The following is a 23,216-nucleotide window of genomic DNA, read 5'->3' on the forward strand; positions in this document are numbered from 1 at the left end:
AAAAATATCCCTTCTACATTGTTCTAGAGACTAGACACATTTTTAACAACTCATACACCTTTTTCCAACTTATAAACATGTGGAAAACTACCACAAACAAATTCTAGAATTTTCTTAAAAAAATTCTAGAGTTTTCCAGAAAAAGAGCTTGCAAGGTTGAGACACAATTCTCAACATGAAGAAGCACAAGCTGAGGTATTCATTCATAGACAAACAGGCCTTCTCAATGGTACAAAAAGTGAAACAATTTTGTTATTATATCCTCCATTCTTACTCCATGGTCTATGTTCCCAATGTCATTAAAATCATTCTCACTCAAGCAGAAGTAGCCATGAATAACTGAGCTCTCTGGGTGGCACGAGTGTAAGGGTTCAATTTACAAAACAACTCCACCAAGTTAGTGTGAGGCCAAGGCCTATGCAAAATGATGGCAGAAAATAAAGAATCTAAAGAGGAGAGAAGTCTACTAGTGTCATTGGTAGGGTTAAAAGATGCTTGGTTTTCAAATATCATGTATTATCTTATATATGATGAGTACCCTAATCATTTATCTAGTAAAAAGACAAGAACTCTAAGACTCAAATCTACAAAGTACGTAGTACTAGATAATGTATTATACAAGAAGGGTTTGGATGGAATTTTTCTCAGGTGTGTTGATGAAGACCAATAGAAGTAGTTTCCACAAGTCTTCCATGATGAAGCTTGTGGGGTCACTATTTATATACTATTATGGCATTCAAGATCATCATAAATCGATAGTACTGGTTGGGGATGTTTTAGGATGATTACAAATGGGTAGGTCAATGTAAAATATGTAAATTATTTGTAGATAAACCTTGATTAGCAGCCCTCCCATTAAAATTTGTCATCATAGAAGAATCACTTAGGAAATGGGGATTAAACTTCATAGGACCCCTAAACATCTCATCCAATGCAAAAAATACTCACATCTTGACGGCTACCAACTACTTCACTAAATGGGTCGAGGTCATCCTAGTTAAGAGAACCACCTCTCAAATATTGGGTGCTTTCCTAAAGGAGAACATTCGCATCATATTTGGAGTACCAATAAAAATAGTGATTGATAATGCATAGAACTTCTCTTGACGTGACCTGAAAATTGTATGTTATGATTATGAGATTCAACTTTTACATTATTCAAATTACTTCCCACAAGGGAAAGTACAGGATGAATCCATCAACAAGAATATCATCTCTATAATGAAGAAGTTGGTCAGTGATAGTGCAAAGGATTGGCACAAAAGATTATAGGAAGTGTTAGGGGCTAATCGGACATCATCTAAGAGAGCTATTGGGATGACACTTTTCGAGTTGGTATATGGCATAGAAGATCAATTATCTCTACCACTTGAGTTTTATTTAGTTAAATTGCAGAAAGTGATAAAAGATGAAGTTTTTTATAGCTCCTTGGAGAAGAGAATCGTCTACCTAACCAAAATTGAAGAAGAAAGTTAGAGTGTGGTGTATTATATGGCTAAGATTTTTTACTACGGGACTAGGCCAAGGAAATTTATGAAGAATGATATTTTTTTATCTCTAGGACAAGCAAAGGGAACCTCAAGGAGCTCAAGCAAAGTTTGAATCACTGTGGAAAGGGCCTTTTGAAATTAGTAGGACACTTGGACCCAATTCTTCCAAATTGAGGTATCTTGATGGAATGGAGCTACCATTGTCCTTCAACGAACAGGATCTTAAAGTCTATCAATTGTGATGCATTGTTTTCCCTTGCATAGTTTTTTGTTGTGTTTTAGAGTTAGGGAGTTTTGTTGTTTCTTTTTAGTTTGTCATGTGTGTGTGTGTGTGTGTGTATGTGAAACCATAGATTCTAAGTTCCATCTTAGTCCCTCACAATCCTAGTCTGCAGTCAAAGCCACTTATTGTATGCTTTGGGATTACTCTTCAAAACTCTCACCCTACATAAAATTTGGTCATGGTCAATTGTGTGTCTTGAACCTTTTCAGTTCAAGGTTTAAAATTCAATTGGTTGTTTTTCCTAAGTAGTTTGTTGTCAACATCCTTACATTCTTTAAATGCGGCATGAATCTTGTAGGTTGAACCTTGAATCTTGAACCTGATGGTTCAAAATTCAAAATTGGCTGCATCTTTTCCTAGTATTCATGATGTGTCAAGGAATTTCTTCCCTACACTATGGATATCCTCTCATCAAACCTTGAACTTGAACCTTAAGAACTTTTGGTTCAAAGTTCAAAGCCCGCACTTCACTTAGTCACTTGTGAATCCTTATCATGTATTGTTAGTCCTAATTTTTATAGCATATTGAATATTGAGCTTGAACTTTTATGTTTCAAATTTTGAGGTTTGAACATGCAATATGTCATATTGCAATGACACAAGCCAACCTCATGCAACACCTTTTTGATATAATGATTGAAAATACAAGTGACATACATATGGTTATGAAAGTAATAGAGTAATGAGAAAGTGTGTGCAAAATGTTACTTTGTTTTTAATTAAGGAATGAGTGATATTTAATTCAAGCAAGTTTCCTAAAATGATGGTACGATAGCCAAAGCAAATAGCTTACATTAAAATCATTTCTTTTTCAATTTTTCTTCAACCTGTGTGCAAAATTTCTTAATTGTCACGAACAAGATGAGGAGAGACAAAGGTAAATTTGCTTCTTCTAGAAGGTGGGTGTAGAAGTAATGGTGAGTTTTCAGCAAATGCTCCTAGTATTTTTCAATTTTGAAGCTTGCATGTATTTTCTAGGTATTCTACATTTGTCTTTCGCTTTATCTTTGATGTCCTTGTATTTCAGTCATGTCTTCCTCTAAATTAAAAACCCCCAAAGGAAATCATCCTTCACCCATAACCCATTGCCTCATAATTATGAGATATACAGTCCTAGTAGAAGAAGATATTGAGGAATTAGTAAATAGATTTTGTGGGTAGAAGCAAAGTCCATGGCCGCTAAAATTGTTGAAAGTGGGTTACAAGATGTCACACGATTCCTAGAGGTAACACCATGCCTTGAATTGGTTATGGAATGCCAAAATAGATATGATAAAGAAGGTGGGTTCATTCATACTTTCTCTGGTGATGTATTAGTACATATCAACAGATGAATACTACTGGAAGCCTTAAGAATTCCTTTTGCAAAAACCTATGGAGATTGGACCTTTCCCAAGGTCGAGGCAGAATTTGATAAAAATAAGAAAGTCTTCAACAACATCATAGCTAAGAACTAGATGTTGAAACTAGAAACAGGGGGCTCTTGACTTCCTAGGTCTTTGAGGAAAGACCACCTAATCAAAGACTTACAGCATATGGTCACCCAGTTGAACAGAGTAAAGGGAAACCCACATGATATTCTCTAGGAAGATTGGATATATAGTTTCATTCAAGCTATTCTTGATGCTGGAAAGTATGTTGACTGGGCCAAGATTACATATGGTAAACTACATGAAGAATTATCCCAACTGGCTAAAGTATCTAGCTTTTATATGTCTTCATATCTCTTCTAGGTTTTGGCTTGTTGCAGAGAATGGAAAGGGTTTCCACATGAGTTGTGGATTGAAGACATGAATATTTTTGAATATCACCCCCTTCTACAAAAGAATAGAAGCCCAAAAAAATGTAAAGCGTCCAAGATGTGTTTCTAGCCAGACATGTTCTTGAATTGAGAGGAACAAAAAATCAAAGAATGTTTAAAGAGGTCATTGAGTTGATCACAGTCTATGGTAATTTCACTATGCAATTTCCTAAGATTCACCTACGTGAGAATTGGAGGATTTGACAAAGAACCAATGAGGCTACAAAGGTATTGCTTAGACAAATATATACTTGTGGAGTTTTGTAGACAATTGATCTATGTAGATAAGAAGTATAAGCCTAGGCGAGGAGCGAGATGTATTTTTTCTCTAGAACTCAATCGCTACCACAACTACACCATCCAAGATTCAGCATGTCTAAAACCTAAAATAAGAACCATGAACTTAAGGTCATACTTGTCCCGATGTAACTTTGATAGTAAAATTTTTGCCACCAATCAGTATCGCCTAGATGCAAATTTTAGTTATAAACCTCAGCTATAAGATTATTGGGCAAACTATGCTAATGAATATGATTTAAGAAAGAGATTGTGGGCTAAGTTTCCCTTAAGGAAAATAGTAACCCTCAAACTAGAAATGGACATCAAGGGTGTTGAAGAAGGTGAAAATGAGAATGTAATGAATCCTAAATATGAAGATCTGGTGGAATCTGAGCCCATCCTTGAAATTGATCAGGATAAGAAAGAAGAATACGGCATTCATGTCAGAACCTTAAAAGTGATTAGCAGGATAGAACAATGGTCATGAAGTAAGAGGGTAGAGAAGGCAAATTGTGTTAGAGATGAACCTAAAGAAAACCTAAAACCTCCACAAATTGAACCCACCTATGTGTACTGACAAAGATGAACAACTTTCTCCTGTAGGTGGACCAGAGCCAAAAATAGAGATTTGACATATGGAGCTTCAAGCTATTCTCGTAAAGCCAACTAGAAGAGTGACACATTCAAGGAGCAAGAAGATTAACAAACCTACCAAAGAACCTTTTGTCATCATGGACTTAGAAGCCCCTGAGAACAAGAAAGATGAAGTGGCAATGCCAATCATGGACAACCCGAAGGAAAGTCGAGCCACCAAGGGTAAACAAGTGGAGGTAGTTGAGCAGAATCCCTTGGAACTGGGTAACCCCGCAAACTTTCAAACTCCCCTAAGCAAGAGCATTTCCAAAGCCCCAAACTGGTTTGATTTGTCTAAGAAATGTATTATAGTCCCTATATCTATGTTGGTTGGAGATGTGGTGTATAAATACCTTGGGAAGACACATAGAAGCAAAAAGCCTAAAGTAGAGGCAATGATGGATGTCGATGATGATATTGGGTGTTGGATGGTGGACATCTTCAATCTAACCATGGACAAAGCCAATGAAGAGTTGACACCACAAGATTTCTAGGTAGAAAAGATTGACCTAGGGAAAGCAAAAAATGTTGTGGATATGAAAGTCTTTGATTCAAGCAAAAAGACAATCACCCACTGAATATGGAAAGATGGAAGGACAAGAGATATTTGAAGCAATAACTGTTAAAAAAGGCAGAGTATATTCATGCAACCCATAGTCCATCACCAAAGCCACAGTTGCAAATCCCTTTGAGTATCAATGTGAAATCTGTAGAGACTAGAAGCTCATTCACTAGATTCAGAAAGATAGAACAATGGCCAAAATTTGCGATGAATGGGTTGATGTGGTCACCAAGGAGGGACTCAACTAAGGAGGCACTCAACTATCTCTCAAATTTGGAGAAAGCTTATCTATCAGGACACAAATCAACTAAAGAACTAGAAATAGAGGTTGTGACTTGGAGCAAAGAGAAAAAGGAGTAAGAGGATCAAGTAGCAGCAATAGATGAAGTTCTAGTTTATGATGTGGATAGGTTCTTGGTTGAAAAGCTCGTGTCTAATGCCTGTGAAAATATACTATTCACACTTAAATTGAATTTGGGATGGCGGAACAAGGTCATTGAAGAAGGCATTGAAGAATTCACAAAATTCTTAAAAGAGTTTAAGTCCATACATGAAATCATGGATAATGCCCTCAAAGTTTTCAATGTACAGATGATGGAAAATACACCAGCCACAAATCGAAAGACAGAGAAGGCAATTGTCTCCCTAAAAGAAAAGATGAAGGATCAAAGGCATGCCAAAGACATTGTGCTCAAAGACTTCACCAAGATCAGTAGGGTTGACTGCTTGGTTGTTTTGGGAAAATATCACCTTGCAACACATAAAAACAAGTCGGTGTGCCACAGAGGGTAAAATTACCGGTGTGCTTCGTCAACGGATCCTAACAACTTTCATGGAATCTTTCAAGGAATGGAGTGCAAAGTAGCTAGCTAAGACAACTTCGAAAAGTGCAGTGTGTTCTATTACCCCAACCATGAACTAAAGATTAGATTAATTTAGTTTCGGGAGTAGTTTTTAGGTGGTGGTAGCTATTTGAAAAGGAATAGAAAGTAGTTTTTATTTTTACCTACTCTGGAGGGTGTTAGTTATAATATTGTTTTGGCACTAGTTGCAAAGGGTCATATAGCAAATATTTAATCTTCTTTTGAGTATCACCAACATAAGTCACAAGTAACTGTCCCTCTTACTTCATAATAGATGCATAGAATTGGTGCATCTTTCCAAGGGGAAATTCAAAGTTGATTGATGTGATGTGTCCCTAAGGAGAGTATAGAGGTAGTGTGCAATAAATGTTGCAAAGGTTGACACATATATCCCTGGGAGAGGGTCTCTATGAAATAAATATATCCAATAGGGAAGAGTTTTTGGAAAGCTACTTGAAGTTATGTGTCTTCGATGTCAAGAGGGGAAAGGTGAAGAGAAGTGGAAATGTTAGTGTTGTCATCAATGACAAAAGGGGAGATTATTGGTAGTCTTCATTTTGTTGCCTCTGGCGACAAACTTGTCTATTGATGACAAAGGAGAAGACTATTACAATTGTAAAATGTTTTAGTTGGTGTAGTCTTAATGACAAAGGCGAAGATTGTTAGCAATATGAGTTTACTATTTCCATTGATATCAACTTGATGAGTGTAGATGGCTACCTAATGCATGTAGTTCTGACAATGAGTGTTCAAAATGTTGTTATCATCTCTAGGAAAGATGTTAAGTATATGTTGTCTCCAAAAGTTGATGGTATTCAAAGCTTGAATACACAGGAAATGAGTATTTGAAGTCTATATGGGGGGATGATTAAGATTCCTTCGCGCTTGAAGATTATGGTTTGTGGTTATGGATACAATGTCTATGTTATGTGGATTTTGCACTATTGTGTTTTTAAGTCCCCACTAGTTTAGGTGTTATGGTTTGTAGTTGGACTTTGTTGATATTGTGAATATCAATCAAGATTGGTCCAAAGAATGCTTTGAATTGTTCTTCAATCGTATTTCCAATTGGGTGAATTGGAGGACATATTTAGTATACATGTGCAATGTTTATGTTTCATGTTCAAGTGTTTGGTTATCTCGATTGAATCATATTCTTTTTGGTGAGATATACATGGGAGGTTAAGATGTTATTGATCTTACTATGACCTATGAAGATTCACACTAAGTTATTTGCAATGCAAAAGGTTTTCAAACCAACAGACTAATGTGCTATGCTCTTTATCTACAAGTATGTTTGATGCCAACATTAGAGTATGGTTTGCACACATATTGTTTGCATTGACTTGGGAAGACATTTTATGGTATATTTGGGTACCCTTTGATTCTTGGAGAGAATCACATTTGCTACAACTACTTACAATGGCCAGCATTGTTTAAATTATATTTATTATGCATGTGACCAACATAATTGAAGGTAGCATTGTTTAAATTATGTTTATTATGCATATGACCAACATAATTGAAGGTTTTGATGAATAAGTTGATATAACATGTGTTGTATGATTTAAGTATGGATTGATTGTGAAGTACAAGGAAGCATATGTGGTAAAAAGTAAGTGGGAAATTCAATTTATGATGCACTCTCATAGCCATCATTTAAATTGATAGTGGATACTAAAATTTTCAGGCAACAAATTTTGATCACTTGACGTAGTGGTTTAAGAACAGTTTCATGTTTGGAGGCTTTATTCATTTCAATTCACATCATTCTTCTTGTTGGAATATAGTGAGTCGTTTTGGCAGCATTTGCAAATCAATATCTTGCCCTGAAGCAATAAACTTCAATTTGTTAGTCCCTTTTGCATCTCACATTAGGATTCTCTCAACTTACAAGTATATTGTATCTTGTCCTAAGTAAGTGTTTTGGCATGCAAATCAAATCAAAATCTGTGAGATACATTGGCTTTGAGCTTAAAACAATAGCGTATTCAATGATTTATATAATGAATATGTTAATTACCGTGACTTTCAATCCCCCTCAGCCTTTGCAATATCAACTAGCGTGCATCGTACCTTCATTAATTGTATTGTGATACAAAGACACTAACCAAACTAACCATGGATCAGTTATTGCATTTAGGCATTTTGAGAGTTGTCCACCCCTTCCACAACTGTGTATCAATACATGTATTGACACCCTAAATCTTCGCACGCAGCCCATATTAATCAAGTGTATGCGGTCATGGAGGCATCTAAATCAATTCAATATTTATTGAGCTGTCTTTTGTTGTAGTTCACCTTTACGAATAAGTAAATAAACAGCGAAATAATAAAAGGTATCTCGAATTTTTGTTGAAAAATTACTGAAGAATCTTCCCTAACGACAGTGCTATTGCTTCTGTTTTTCGACAAACCCGGGAAATCTTAATAATTGAAAAAAGCGGAAGAGTTTTTATCAAAACTAAGGTGTGATATAAATGTCTAAAACTCTTCAGTTATGTAAATGTGCCAGATCATATCAAGTGTGCTATAAATGTCTAATCTTCTCATTTATGTCAATTTGCCAGATTATATTCACGTATAAAAGAATAAGAAACCATTGAAGTTTGCCAAAGATTCAAGAAGACTCAAATATATTTTATCGTTCAATGGAAGTTGTAATAGAAAAATTGCTATTTAACTAGAGAACTACAATGGCTATTTTTTACGTGCTTTCCATTCCTCGATGGTCAAGTGAAGGCTATAATCAACACCCTAAAACATTATTAACATTGAAAAGAAAAATTGTTTTATGGATTCGCATTTACATTTATAACTCATCATCCCTTCCCCCGGCAGATTTATTTGACCTTTCATCAAAACTTCTAGATGCTCTCACAATTTACCTGGAGGATCATCCTGATTCATCACAAAGCGGATTCCACTAACTGGTCATTATTTACAAGCTCTAGATCATAAAGAGCAAAATTTTGATAAAGATGTCCTCGTTACTACCATTCTAATCAGCATCACTGCTAGAACCACCGATGTCGGTGCTCTCAGAGGAAAAGTCAGACATTGAAATAGATGATGGTGTCTCCCATTCTAGTGCTTCACTCTCATCGCTATCACTAGAGCTAGATGGCGTAGAATCAGTGTCACTGCAGCTGGTTTGTCTAAAAAAAGGATGAATTATATTCATAAATGAGCAAGCAACTAAAAACACACTGGTCAAAAGCAGAGCAACTATAAGGCATTAACAATTTTAACCTTTTTTCATCTGGAAATTCAGCTACCAAATGAAATTGGGGCCTTTCTGACCGAAGCTGTGCAATCCCCTCCACACTATAAAAGAAACACATGATATCAATTGCTCTGTCACAATACAAAGAACTTTTACCTGAAAATACTGAGTAGCCTGTGAAATACCTAGGATGTGTATGCCTTCCGAACCGGTCAGCTACAGCCAGGCCATTCTTGTTTGATATATCCTGTTTCAGAACAAAGAATGGCACACACTAGAAAGTACTCCTAAAAGATATATTACAGAATGAAATATAAAGCCAAACTTCTGAACACCAAACAATTGCCCTTAGTGAACTCAGAGAGGATAAGAACCATGAAAATGACTAATTCCATAGAAACAAACTTGCTCACTAGATACTGAAGATATTTACACTCTCCAGCACACAAAGCAAATATAAATGTATCAACTTCCACCTGCATAGACAACACGAAAAAATGCCTTAAGATGCTTCAAAACAGCCTAACTTAGCTTATATGGAGTATCAATCAGGCAAGGAAATAGATTCCAAAAAAACATTACATAACCACCCACTTCTTTCAAATGCATGCAATCTCGCAGAATGAGCATTTCTAATTGCAGTTCATTTCCAGTGTGAACGAGACTCCTGTAAACCAGTCAACTAAATGGCATTATAATTTTATAAAAGAATTTTACTTTATGGTAAAATCGACCCTTTCATAAATTTAATTCTACAGAAGTGTGTGTAGTAAAATTTATCCTTAAATTAATTCTTGTTACAAACGAAAAACTATAACACAAAACAGGCTTGCAAGAACAAAAAACCTGAGAAATGTTCCAGTAACATTGGATGCTGTGGAAAAATCCACAAACTTCAAACTGCAAAATCCCTACAAATTTAAAAAGCCAGAGAGGGTTACAAAACTCTAAAAAAGAATGAGCTGGTCTTCGTATGAACCACTCGCCATTCTTGTTAGTGCAGATATAATTAACAGAAAAGTCAGTCACCTTAAGAAGCATATCCAATTCCTGATCTTTCAGCTTAAAACCTTTCAGTGACAGTGACGAAATTTTTGGGCAGCCAGTAAGGAACTGGATACAAGTATGACTTCTCAGACCTTCAATTTTGACTGCAAAATACAAATAGTGAACTAAAACCATGATTAACGAAGAAATGGAAAAAGAAGAGTCACAGAATTTTATGCAGAAAAGAAGACCAGTACTACATACCCATCTTTCTTGATTGAAAGCATAATCGTTCCAAAAAGTGACAGCGAGAGCTTAGGCAAGATAAAACTGACTTGAGTTGAACATTGCTGTAACAAAAATCATCAGTTTCCATTAGACGCTTCCCTTGAAGCAACTAAAATGTATTCAGAAAAGTTGTTTTAAAACATAACGACAGAGTAAGACAATCATTAGATGCAAAATTTGTTCCAATGCTTCTTCTAATGTCAACAGTGTAAATAACTAGAAAAAAAGACTTTACTAGTGTACTTACAGCTTCACAAGTTCCAGGTCACAGAGAGATGGACAGGAATATAATGCAGTACACAGAGCAACGTTATCTATTTCATAAACATTGAATAAGTGAAGAGTCTTTAGCAGTGACCTGAAATATCAGTTGAAATCAGCTAAGCAGATATTCATATGTACTACAAAGAAATGCAAATCAGAGAACTTTGAATCATAACTTACCCAACCATACCATTTTCTGAAATAAGTATATCAAGGCATGACCTTGTTAACATGGATGCGCCCCTAGCTTCCTTGTAATTCCTATAGAGCCAAGGACTATCCAAGGCATCTGCAGATCCTGAAATCCCAAGCCTTAGAGACCTAATAATCATGTGTACTCCAAGGTTATGGTAGATAAAAATCTTTTATTTGCAAGCAATTCATGATGAGGAAATTGCTAATAAAAAAGATGGAGGGCAACTATGAACTATTAACATCATCTTGTTAAAGCATCAGAGTATTCTGCTTCTAGCACACACACATGAACATAGATACATGTATATGTAAAGCACGCACACTAAAAACAGTTCTAAACTCCAAACAACCATTCTTTATAGCTCTCCCACAATAGTTGTGTATTCCCAAGTGCAACTCTTTATCTAAGAAACCACTAATAAAATAATATTTCCTAATCTACCGGTGTTAAATGTCTTAGATTCACATTTAGTCCATTCTAGGCTCCTTTACAAGTTATTGATGAGTCTTGGCCAGCACTATGTCATATCTTATATTTTTGCTTGCCAAATTGTTCCCATAAAATGCAACTATGCTCACCTATTCCTTCTCTACTTTCATATTTTTTAAATTAGTTAGTGCCCATTGATTATGATGAACAAATATTGTATGGGCAAAATGTGTTTGAGAAGATGGATTCTAGTAAGATTTTCAGCTTCCATGAGTTTGAATTTATTTGGTCCAAAAGGAAAATGGGGGCAGTTTAAAAATTTCATGTTCTGTTCTTATTTCATTAAGTCTTCACTGTGTATCTAAAATTTCATATTATTTCATATTTAAAAATTTTTGCATCAGAAATACTCAGAATTCATGTTATAAGAGTTCCCTGTTTTGTGCCTTGGCACACCATAGCATCTCAATAGCTTCATAAAACAAGAACATGAAATATCAAATTTCTACAACTTAATTCAATTTGGAACAATAATGACTCTATTGAGGCAGTTTTAAGTTCAATTCAGGCAGCATAATGCAATGGCTTTTCAATTGAAGGACAGAAAATTACTAGAAATAAATAATACAGTTTAAGCTAAGCTACTGAGTTTGACAGTTTTATGGCCAGACCTGGGTCTGGTTTGAGCCACGTCCAGGTACTGTGTCAGTTTGGTTCGAGGTTTGGTGATGACTGCCTTGACTCTGCTAAATCCCAGGCAAATGAATAACATAGCACACACTGGTGAAAACGCCCAAGCAAATACCCACATCAACATTAATGGTACAGAGAAAATGCCTGTTCATGATGACTTTTCCTTCAAAAATAAGAATGATGTTGGTCCCAAGCAGAGTTCCATGGCTCAGATTCACCTACAACTCAGCAAGGTCGACTTGAGCCGTGACTCCACGACTCAGCTATGACTCCACAAAATGATAAAACAAAGATTTTTCACAATATAAAACTTGTTTCAAGCACCCATTATTGAATAAATCTTTAAAATGCTATAAAATCATCAAATAGAAGCTCATTTGATCACATGGATAAACATGCATCCATCACATAAGTATAAACGTAAATTGTAGGTGAAAGAAATAGAAAACATTGATATGCAGAATTATAAATATTATCAGATGTCTATAAAATCCTTAAATACCTGTGCCCTCAGGTTTGCCCCGGATGTTGGTGCTGGTGCGCACAGATGTGTGGATGCACTTGGGTTCTGCACCGATGCTCTCTTGATCCAAAATGATCTTCCCTCATTTCAGAATACCTTTCATAATATTTACTGGGTGTGATTGCTGAGATAGTTATACCAGCATTATATAATAATGTTTTAATCACACAGAATTATAGTGTGTGTGTGTGTGTGTGTGTGTGTATACTTTTAAAATTAAAATATATATATATATATATAAACGCTTCCAAAATCTCTATAAAAAAAATCACGCATCCGCGAATCAGAACCCTGCACCAACATCAGAACCAGTACCAGAATCGGTAACTTAGATAAAATCCATGACATCAAATGTTTTCAATCATGTGTAAACTGTAAACAAAAACAAGTTTATGGCTCAAGCTCTAGCTCAGCTCAACCTCAAAGTAGTTTGTTTGCTTCCTACAAATGCATCTGAGGTAGGTCCTACGTGACTGGCAAGCCACAATCTTTCCTTGTGAAGTGCCACTCTGATCAACATCAGCTGCAGTGGCAGCTGATCATGCTCTATCTTCCTCCTTTGGTATATCCACAACCTCAGCCTATCTGCCTGGTCAACCCACTCATGCTCCTCAATGGAGACAGGATCGGTAGACTCAATGAGCCAGTCGAACTTTGGATCAATCGTTGCTAAAGTGATTGGAGAAAGAGTTAGTGTCCAAAATGTCTGGTCCTAAGACAAGGGTTGTAATGAACGAAGACGAGATCATTCAACCTCTCTGCAGATAGTCTATTATGCCTCTTTGAGGGGATGTACTCGAATATAGACCTATGCTCCACAAAGTTTCCAGATGGGGACGTTTTAGGGGACGTGGATGTGTTTCCGGTACAAGTACGGGTCAAAGCCAAAATTTAGGAGACGAGACCTCAGGGGACGGCAATTAAAAACATATTTTTTTTAAATATAGGAACAGAATTCAAATATGAATATCAAAACATTGATAAACCATTCACCATAAACATTTTAGAAGATCAATACATTAAAAATTATCAAATGACATATACTAAGTACTTCCATTATTACAATATAACATGCATATATATTATATAGCAAACATCAAAATGCCTAAAGGCTCCAAGTATCATGAATGAAATCAAAATGAAATAAAGAGAAGTCCAACTAAAATAGTAAATAGTAGATACTAAATGCAATTTTTTCTCGCAATTGTTGATGCTCTATTTTTTTCCTTCCTCTTAGCAAGTATGTCAGATCTAAAATTGAGTAGAAGAGTTAGTGTTTTAGTGTTTTAAAGGACCAAGTATTGTTTGCATATTTTTGTTATGTCTTTATGATAACTAGGGACCCACGCGATCAGCAAAAAAAAAAATTTTTTTAATTTTGGGAGGTGTTTTGCCTTTACCCAAGTTTCGTACAAAAAAATTTGGTTGTTTCAAGGACATCTTTGAAGTTTGCAAAAAGGGGACAGCAAAAATCCATCCCCACATCCTCGTTTCTTCCCCAAGATGTGTACGACCCTAAAACCATAAGGGATGTGTTCACGTAGAACACTAGTATAGACCAATTGCACTCACATCCAGAAGCGCCGCATGGCTAACTCAAAATACAGATGGCAAGTTTTTTAAGGTTTGGGGTTGTAGACCCAAACATGTGCCACCATCTATATAAAATAAGGAAAAGAAAAAATCAGCACCATTTCCAATTTTAAGGATAGATCATAAATCAAAATGCATAAGTCATAAACTTAAGAATCTTAAGTTTAACATATATTTCTACCTGGCTGCAATTCTGTTTGAGCATCTTGCTTATGAAAATCACCCCTTGTTGATAATAATATGCATCTATCTCTTGCACTATAGATGTGCTAGTCATCTTTTGCATCATGTATATGCCACTAAGAACCTCCTCATCCACCTCAAAGTTATCAAGGAAAAAAAATGATGGATTGAGGAAATAAGTTGTATGAAAGGGCTTGTAAAGTTGGTTTTGCCATCTTCTATCAATGATCTCTCAAAAGGGGCCATACTTATCCTCAACTCATGCATACTTGGATCTAATGGCCTCGTTGGCCCTATCCATGCCCTCATATATGTAGCTCATAGAGGACTTCTCCCCGTCGACAACTCGTAGTAGAACTACGAGGGGATTAGTGGCCTACATATAATGTTAATAAGAAACACTTAGGTCACGAGTGTGCATTAAAAATTTAAAATAAGGCAAATTGCAAAAGATACAAACAAAACAAAAGTATATTTACCTCTATGATCTCTACACCAAAGGTCCAAAATCCACTCATCAAAAATACAATCTACTACACCATTCCCTGTAGTGGTCGTAGCATGGGTTGAGGCAGTCTACTCCTCACCAACGAACATGTGTCTCAAAGTTGCATTTGATTTCAACAAGGATTTTAGTGTGAGAAAATTCGAGGCAAACCTCATGATACCAACACAAGCCAACTCCTTTTGCCTTGTGTATTGCCTCATCATGGTAAGGACCAATGCATGATTGCAAATAAACTTACAAATCTATTTGGCCTTACCAACACATGATTTGACCCATTCCAACTTACTTATATCCTCTAACATGAGGTCAAGGCAATGAACCGCACATGGAGACCAAATCTTTTGGGGCGCCTCTCCATCAAAAGTTTACCTACAGCAATTTTTAATTAAATAGAATTTTAGACGTGTTAAGAAAATCTTGCATAAAATCAAATATGCCTCTTAATCAAAGATTCAAAAGCTAAAAGTTTACCTGCAACAACATAACTCGTTGCATTATTTGTCACCACCTGCACCACATTTTCTTCCCCCACCTCATGTATAACTTCCTCAATAACCTCACATAAGTTTGTGGCATTCTTCACATGTGAGGAAGCATCAATAAACTACAAGAATAGTACGGATCCTAAAAGTAAAGCAAACTAATTATCAATTTCATGGATCAATTGGCAAATCAAAATATAAATTAAATTATTCACTGCATTTAGGATGGTAGAATGATCAATCACCTCCACTGGTAATACTAAAATTTAGGAGCATCTTATTCCTCCTATCTGTCCGACCATATGTCATGATGGTGCAACCATTTTGGTTTCAAGACTATCTATGGTCCTCTAGCTCAAGTTTCATATCATTAACCATTTCTAACAAGAGAGGCTCACTTAGCTCAACATCAATAGGGGATTTGAAGCCTACCCCACAAATGGTTATGACAACTATCATGCCTTGCCAATAAGGGCATGTCACAAATAGATTATGATTAATCACTAGACATGTTGATTTGTGGAGACTGATTTGGCAAGTACTGTATACAGTTTTCATTAAAAAAAAATTAAAATTTAAAATTTAAAAATTTAAAAATCGAGAACTCCTCAAGCATTTTCAAGTTGGCTTGTCAACCATTTCCCAAGGTCGACTTGCCAAGTATGTTTCGGGTTAACTTGTTAAGCCAATATTTCATATTTTGGCTTAGGATTAGGGTTAGGGTTTTTCTAAAGAGGGTATATAACTTCTTGTATGTTGGGATTAAAGATAGAGTAACTGAGAGGCGGGGTGAATCAGTTACTAACAAAAATTAATCCACAAATCCCTTAGATGTCTTAAAGATCTAGTTACTGCTTATACTCGGTAAACAAATGTTGTAACTTGGTAAATTAAACTATTACTTTCTTTTTAAGCATTCATGCATGTAACTGAAAATAAAGTGAACACAAGAGACACCAGATTTAAAGTGGAAACCCAATATGGGAAAAACCACCAAGTAACTAGTCACCAATTTTTCACTCTTCTGAAGTGAGCCCGATTAGGAGCCAACCCTGTTAAAAGTTACAATACACACTGTTAGGTGTGACCCTGTTAGAGGATTTAATCACCCTGTTAGGAGCAGCCTGGCTAGAGGTCTTTAGAACAATTCAATTGAACTATCACCTTGTTAGAAGATTTACAAAATGGCTGTTAAACCAACTCTGTTAAGAGATTTGAAATCACTGCTACAATGGTTAGAAAGCAACAATGAATTGACCTGAACAAAATGCGACTGAATTTGCTGGTTACAGGTCTCTGTTCAACATCATTAGATCCTCCTTGATCAAATATGGCTCTGTTGCTCCTCAATGATCTCTGATCATCCTTCAAATCTACTTCCACAACAATCAGTCTTCATATCACATTAATTCCACTTTTTTTTTTTCATACATTTTAGAATTCGCAACTTATACCATTCAGATTGTCAAGTTGGCCCATTTACATGTTACATTTACCAATAAACCATACATCAGTTGGCTACAGATATTACTCTGAATAAATAAACGTTATCTCATAAAACAATGAAATCCTTTATTGGCCGACCCTACTTGGTAAATACTGCTTCTGAAAATTTCCTGAGTTAACCATCTTGACTCCGTTAACATTGCAATATCCTTAAAATCCTTTGGCTGCCGAGTTTGCTCAGTAAGAACTGAATCCCTCGGTAAGAACTGCTTCTTCCAAATTGCCTTTGATGACCGAGTGAACTCGGTAAGAACTGTTTCTATCACATTTTCTTCGATTACCGAGTGAGCTCGGTAAGAACTAAATTTCTTTGATTACCTTGAAAGCTCGGTAGACACAGTCCTTTGCCTTGCTGATCTTTTGAGCTCAGTAGACACGATCCTTTGCCTTGCTGACCTTCTGAGCTCGGTAGACACTATCCTTTGCCTTGCTGACCTTCTGAGCTCGATAGACACTATCTGATGACTAGTATGATATTTGTGTGACATCAAAGACAACACACAATTGAACAATTGTATCCAACAATCTCCCTCTTTGGCATTGATGGCAACACATGTCATAGCAGAATGAAATTTGAAAACAACTCTTTTAATGATAGAATACAAAACTCCCTCTTTCATAATAATCTCTCCCTCTTACACAAATTCTTATTATTTGCAAATTTCAGACAGATATATTCTCCCTCTTTAACAACACATGCCAAAGACAACTCAAAACAACTGAATAACATGGTACCTAATGTACTGATTCATATGCAATATCTTCATTGGTTTGCTGCATCAACTGATAGATTTTCAATTCTGTTCCTGTTGATGCATCACTAAAACTGTATTTTAGTGAGCTTCAAATAGGGGAATGACCCCTAACTTACCTCTTAGATACAAGAATGCATCCTTAGGTAAAGGCTTTGTGAATATGTCAGCAATTTGTTCCTTTGTATGCACATATTCCAATCTTATTTCCTTTTCTTGCACCAATTCTCTAACAAAGTGATATTTGAATGCATCACTGGATTCTTGGAGATGTTAATTGCACTTGTGTTATCACAAAACATAACAACTGGTTCTATGATTTCTTGCTTCATACCTTTCAATAATTGTTTAAACCACACAATGTTTGAGCAATTTACTGCTGCTGCAACATATTCAGCCTTTGTTGTGGATTGAGATGTACAATTCTGCTTTTTGCTTGTCCAAGAAACCAACCTTTTTCCGAGAAAGAAAGCTCCTCCACTTGTGCTCTTTCTGTCATCAATATTTCCTACCCAATCTGCATCAATGAACACCTTTAAATCCAGTTTTCCTCCAAGTTTATACCATAATCCATAATCTTCAATTCCTTTTAAGTATCTCATGATCCTTTTGATTGCCATCATGTGATTTTCTTTTGGTTTTGCTGAGAATCTTGCTACAATCCCTACTGCAATGGCAATGTCTGGTCTTGTGTGCACTACATATTGCAACTTTCCAATCATAGATCTATACAATGTCTGATCCACTTCCCTTGATTCATCATCCTTTGTCAGTTTTAATCCAGTACACATAGGAGTCGCAACTGGTTTGCAGTCTTCCATACCAAACTTTTTCAGTATCTCCTTAATGTATTTAGATTGAGTGATATAAATGTCATTCTTATTCTGCTGAATTTGAAGACCAACAAAGATTTTTATTTCACCAAACATTGACATTTCAAATTCCTTGTTCATTTGTTCTGAAAATTCTTTGCAAAGATCATCATTTCCTGTAAACAAAGTATCATCTACAAATATTTCTGCCAAAACAATCTTCTTATCTGGTCCTTCCTTTATGTACAAACTGCTGTTGTCATTAGTTCTTTGAAAACCAATCTGAATAAGATAGTTATGCAATATTTCATACCATGCTCCAAGGGCTTGTTTCAGACCATATAATGCTTTATGCAATTTGCAGACCATGTCCTTCTTGTCTGAATCAACAAAACCTTCAGGCTGCTCAATGTAAACCTCTTCCTCCAATATGCCATTGAGAAATGCTGACTTGACATCCATCTGATAAACTTTGTATCCTTTGAATGCAGCATATGCAAGTAAGGTTCTGACACCTTCCAATCTTGCAACAGGAGCAAAGGTTTCTCCATAGTCTACACCTTCTTCTTGAGAGTATCCCTTGCATACTAGTCTAGCTTTGTTCCTTGATACCTTACCATCTTCATTTAGTTTGTTTCTGAATACCCACTTTGTTCCAATCACATTCTTGTCTTTTGGTCTAGGTACAAGAGTCCATGTTTTGTTTTTCTCTATTTGTTCTATTTCTTCATTCATAACTTCAATCCAACTTTCATTGTCTAGTGTATCTTTGACATTTCTAGGTTCAAAATCAGCAAGTAAACAAGTGCCTTTCAACTTACTTCTTGTCATTGTTCCTTCTGATTTATCACCAATGATCTGATCTAGTGCATGATGCTTTCTGACATACTTGGCTAACACGAGCTCCTTGCCTTTTGAATGACTTGCATTGTTATCCTTCTGTGTCTCAACTTCTGATTCTGATTCTAGTTGCTCGGGTTCGATAAATGCTAACTCGGTAGCTTCTGTTTGCAACTTGGGTTCTTGCAGCTCTGGAGGTATTAGCTCGGTTTGAACTTCCTCTGACTCGATAACTGAAGACTCTGGAGTTGAGGATTCTTGAGTAATAGGTATACTTGGCATTGTATCAGGTTCAATGTAAACAAATCTTCTATAGTCTTCGGGTTCCTTTTTGCTTTCTTCTTCTGTTCTTTCTGCAAACTCATCAACTTTCACATGTGCACTTTCTATAACTTTGTGAGTAGATAAGTTCAAACATCTATATGCTTTGCTTTTGCAAAAGTATCCCAAAAATATTCCTTCATCACTTTTTACATCCAATTTACCTTTTCTAGATTCTTTCAAAATGTAACATTTGCTTCCAAATACTTTTAGATAACTTATATTGAGTTTGTAGCCATACCACAACTCATAGGGTGTTTTGAAGGAGTCTTTTTTCAGCTGTACTCAGTTCAAGGTATGAACTGCAGTGCTGATAGCTTCCTTCCAGTATTTGATAGCAATGTCTTTCTCAATCATTAAAGTTCTTGCACAATCCACTATAGATCTATTCCTTCTTTCTGCTATTCCATTTTGTTCAGGAGTTCTAGGTGCTGAAACCTATCTTTTGATTCCTCTTTCAATGCAAAAGTTATTGAACTCATGTGAAATGAATTCACCATCTCTGTCAAACCTTAAGCATTTCAATCTTTTGCCTGTTTCATTTTTTACTCTGGCCAAATACCATTTGAACTTTTCAAATGCTTCTGATTTCTCTCTAAGATACATGACAGTCATCATTCTTGAATAATCATCAACAAATAGAATGAAGAATTTTTCACCAGTATAACTTTCAATGCCAATAGGTCCACACAAATCAGTATGCACAATTTCTAGAACTTCTCCAATCTGATAGTTCTTGCTTTTAAAACTAGTCTTTCCCATTTTACCAATTTGACAATTTTTGCATAGACCAACCTCAGATTTCTTTATGGTAGGAATACCTCTTACTTTCCTGAATTTACTGATTTTTATTAAATTGTCAAAGTTTACATGACACAACCTCCTATGCCATAACCAGCTTTCTTCAATTTGAGCAATGAAACATGAACATTCACCAAGTTCAAGATAAAATAAGTTACCTTTTGTTTGAGTGCCTAATCCAATCAGCTTTCCTTTGCCATCCAACAATCTTGCTTTTCCATGCATAAATTCTACTTTGAATCCATTATTGAGTAGCTATGCCACACTCAACAAATTGTGCTTTAGTTCTTCTATCCAATATGCATTATCACATATAAGTTCCTTGGTTAGTGAGATTCTTTCTTTTCCTCTTATACAACAAGGTTCATTGTTACCAAATCTTACACTGCCACCATCATAGTCTTCACAATATTCAAACTTAGTTTTATCACTAGTCATGTGATGAGAACAACCACTATCTATAATCCATGTATCATTTCTGCTCATATGAGAAATTAGTGCCATTTCCTCATCATTATCAGATTCATTTTTTATAGCAATGTAGACAATTTCATCTTCTTCTTCATCATCAAAATCATTAGAATCTTTTGCCATAAAACATGTTTTCTTACCTTTATCCTTGAATGATTTTAAGTCTTTCTTGCCATTGTATTTGTGACCTTTCTTCTCATCTTTGTTCTGCTTATTTGGGCACCTAGCAGCAATATGTCCAATTTCTTCACAAAAGAAACAAATTAGAGAAACCTTACCTTTGTATTTCCCTTTGCCTCTTGAATATTTTCTTGCTAGTAGAGCTTCAACCACCTCAAGATCACTGTCTGAACTTTGTTCTGATTCTTCATCACTGTCTGATTGTGGATCCTTCATCTTTTTTCTTTTTTCTTTGAGTGAAAGTTTGCTTTCAAATGTTGATTCAACGTTCTTGGCAGCTAGAACATAATTGTCATAGTTGTCTAGCTCAAATGCAGTCAATCTTCCAACTATGGCCTCTAAATTTATTTTATGATTTGCCTCACATCTCCTTTCTTGAATTGCAGAGACTCTGATTGCATAAATAGGAAGTAGAGTTCTAAGAATTTTACTTATAACTGTCTCCTCACTGATATCTCCTCCAGATGCTTTGATTGCACTAACACATGCTTTAACTCTTTCAACATACTTTGCAATGTTTTCATCCTCTCTCATCCTCATTTGATCAAATTGTCCTCTCAAACTTTCTGCTTTGGCTCTTCTCACATTATCATTTCCTCCATAGATTTCTTTCAGCTTGTTCCACATTTCAAAGGCAGTTTTGCAATCCTTGGTGTCATCAAATTCTTCATAACTCAGAGCAGATGCTATATCTATCATCATGTTATTGTGAGTCTTCTTTTCAGCAATATCATTGACAGATAATGTACCAGAAGGTACTTCATATTTTTCATCAAGGTACTTCAGCCCTGTATCACCAATAGAAGCCAGATGAAGCCTCATCAATCCTTGCCATGCTGAGAAGTTGTCCCTGTTAAGTCTTGGAATTTCCCTTTTGTAAGACATCCTGATCTTTAACTTAGATCCTTGAAATCTTTTCCTATAAGCACCAAAAGCTCTAATACCAATTGTTGGGATTAAAGATAGAGTAACTGAGAGGGGGGTGAATTAGTTACTAACAAAAATTAATCCACAAATCCTTTAGATGTCTTAAAGATCTAGTTACTGAGCTTATACTTGGTAAACAAATGCTGTAACTTGGTAAATTAAACTATTACTTTCTTTTCAAGCATTCATGCATGTAACTGAAAATAAAGTGAACACAAGAGACACCAGATTTAACGTGAAAACCCAATATGGGAAAAACCACCAAGTAACTAGTCACCAATTTTTCACTCTTCTAAAGTGAGCCCTATTAGGAGCCAACCCTGTTAAAAGTTACAATACACACTATTAGGTGTGACCCTATTAGAGGATTTAATCACCCTGTTAGGAGTGGCCTTGCTAGAGGTCTTTAGAACAATTCAACTGAAATGTCACCTTGTTAGAGGATTTACAAAATAGCTATTAAACCAACTCTGTTAAGAGATTTGAAATCACTGCTACGATGGCTAAAAAGCAACAATGAATTGACCTGAACAAGATGCAACTAAATTTGTTGGTTACAGGTCTCTGTTCAGCATCATTAGATACTCCTTGATCAAATATGGCTCTGCTGCTCCTCAATGATCTCTGATCATCCTTCAAATCTGCTTCCACAACAATCAGTCTTCATATCACATTAATTCCACATTTTTTTTTTTCATACATTTTAGAATTCGCAACTTGACCTCTTACTTATACCATTCAGATTGTCAAGTCAGCCCATTTACATGTTACATTTACCAATAAACCGTACATCAGTCGGCTACAAATATTACTCTGAACAAATAAACATTATCTCATAAAACAATGAAATCCTTTACTGGCCGACCCTGCTTCGTAAATACTGCTTCTAGAAATTTTCTGAGTTAACCATCTTGGCTCGGTTAACATTGCAATATCCTTAAAATCCTTTGTCTACCGAGCTTTCTCGGTAAGAACTAAATCCCTCGGTAAGAACTGCTTCTTCCAAATTACCTTTGATGACCGAGTGAACTCGATAAGAACTGTTTTTGTCACATTTTCTTCGATTACCGAGTGAGCTCAATAAGAACTAAATTTCTTTGATTACCTTGAAAGCTCGGTAAACATTGTTCTTTGCCTTGCTGACCTTCTGAGCTCGGTAGACACTATCCTTTGCTTTGCTGACCTTCTGAGCTCGGTAGACACTATCATTTGCCTTGCTGACCTTCTGAGCTCGGTAGACACTATCTAATGACTGGTATGATATTTGTGTGACATCAAAGACAACACACAATTGAACAATTGTATCCAACACTTGTAGTGGTA

At 35.8% G+C, this 23,216-nt stretch overlaps 1 protein-coding gene across 3 annotated transcripts in view; it reads right to left on the minus strand.

Annotated features, from left to right (window-relative positions):
* Positions 1–8,530: 8,530 nt before the first annotated feature.
* LOC149562798 (F-box protein At4g02760-like) overlaps positions 8,531–23,216 on the minus strand; it is a 58,830-nt gene continuing 44,144 nt past the window's right edge. Inside the window, exons 3-13 of one of the 3 annotated variants that reach the window (XM_089826258.1) lie at positions 10,857–10,997; positions 10,660–10,770; positions 10,389–10,474; positions 10,167–10,288; positions 9,984–10,048; positions 9,732–9,804; positions 9,551–9,613; positions 9,323–9,384; positions 9,164–9,238; positions 8,909–9,069; positions 8,531–8,812 (exon numbers count right to left, since the gene is read on the minus strand). In XM_089826258.1, the coding sequence (XP_089682384.1) occupies positions 8,913–9,069; positions 9,164–9,238; positions 9,323–9,384; positions 9,551–9,613; positions 9,732–9,804; positions 9,984–10,048; positions 10,167–10,288; positions 10,389–10,474; positions 10,660–10,770; positions 10,857–10,997 (955 nt within the window). In that variant the 3' untranslated portion in view covers positions 8,531–8,812; positions 8,909–8,912. Of the gene's footprint in view, positions 9,070–9,163; positions 9,239–9,322; positions 9,385–9,550; positions 9,614–9,731; positions 9,805–9,983; positions 10,049–10,166; positions 10,289–10,388; positions 10,475–10,659; positions 10,771–10,856; positions 10,998–23,216 lie in introns of all 3 variants that reach the window. The other 2 variants (XM_089826259.1, XM_089826257.1) reach the window with 2 other exon arrangements.

The sequence above is a fragment of the Cupressus sempervirens genome, chromosome 4 (genome assembly GCF_028749045.1).
Source record: "Cupressus sempervirens isolate cs-2001-9-10 chromosome 4, ASM2874904v1, whole genome shotgun sequence".
In the NCBI taxonomy this organism is placed as follows: Eukaryota; Viridiplantae; Streptophyta; class Pinopsida; order Cupressales; family Cupressaceae; genus Cupressus; species Cupressus sempervirens.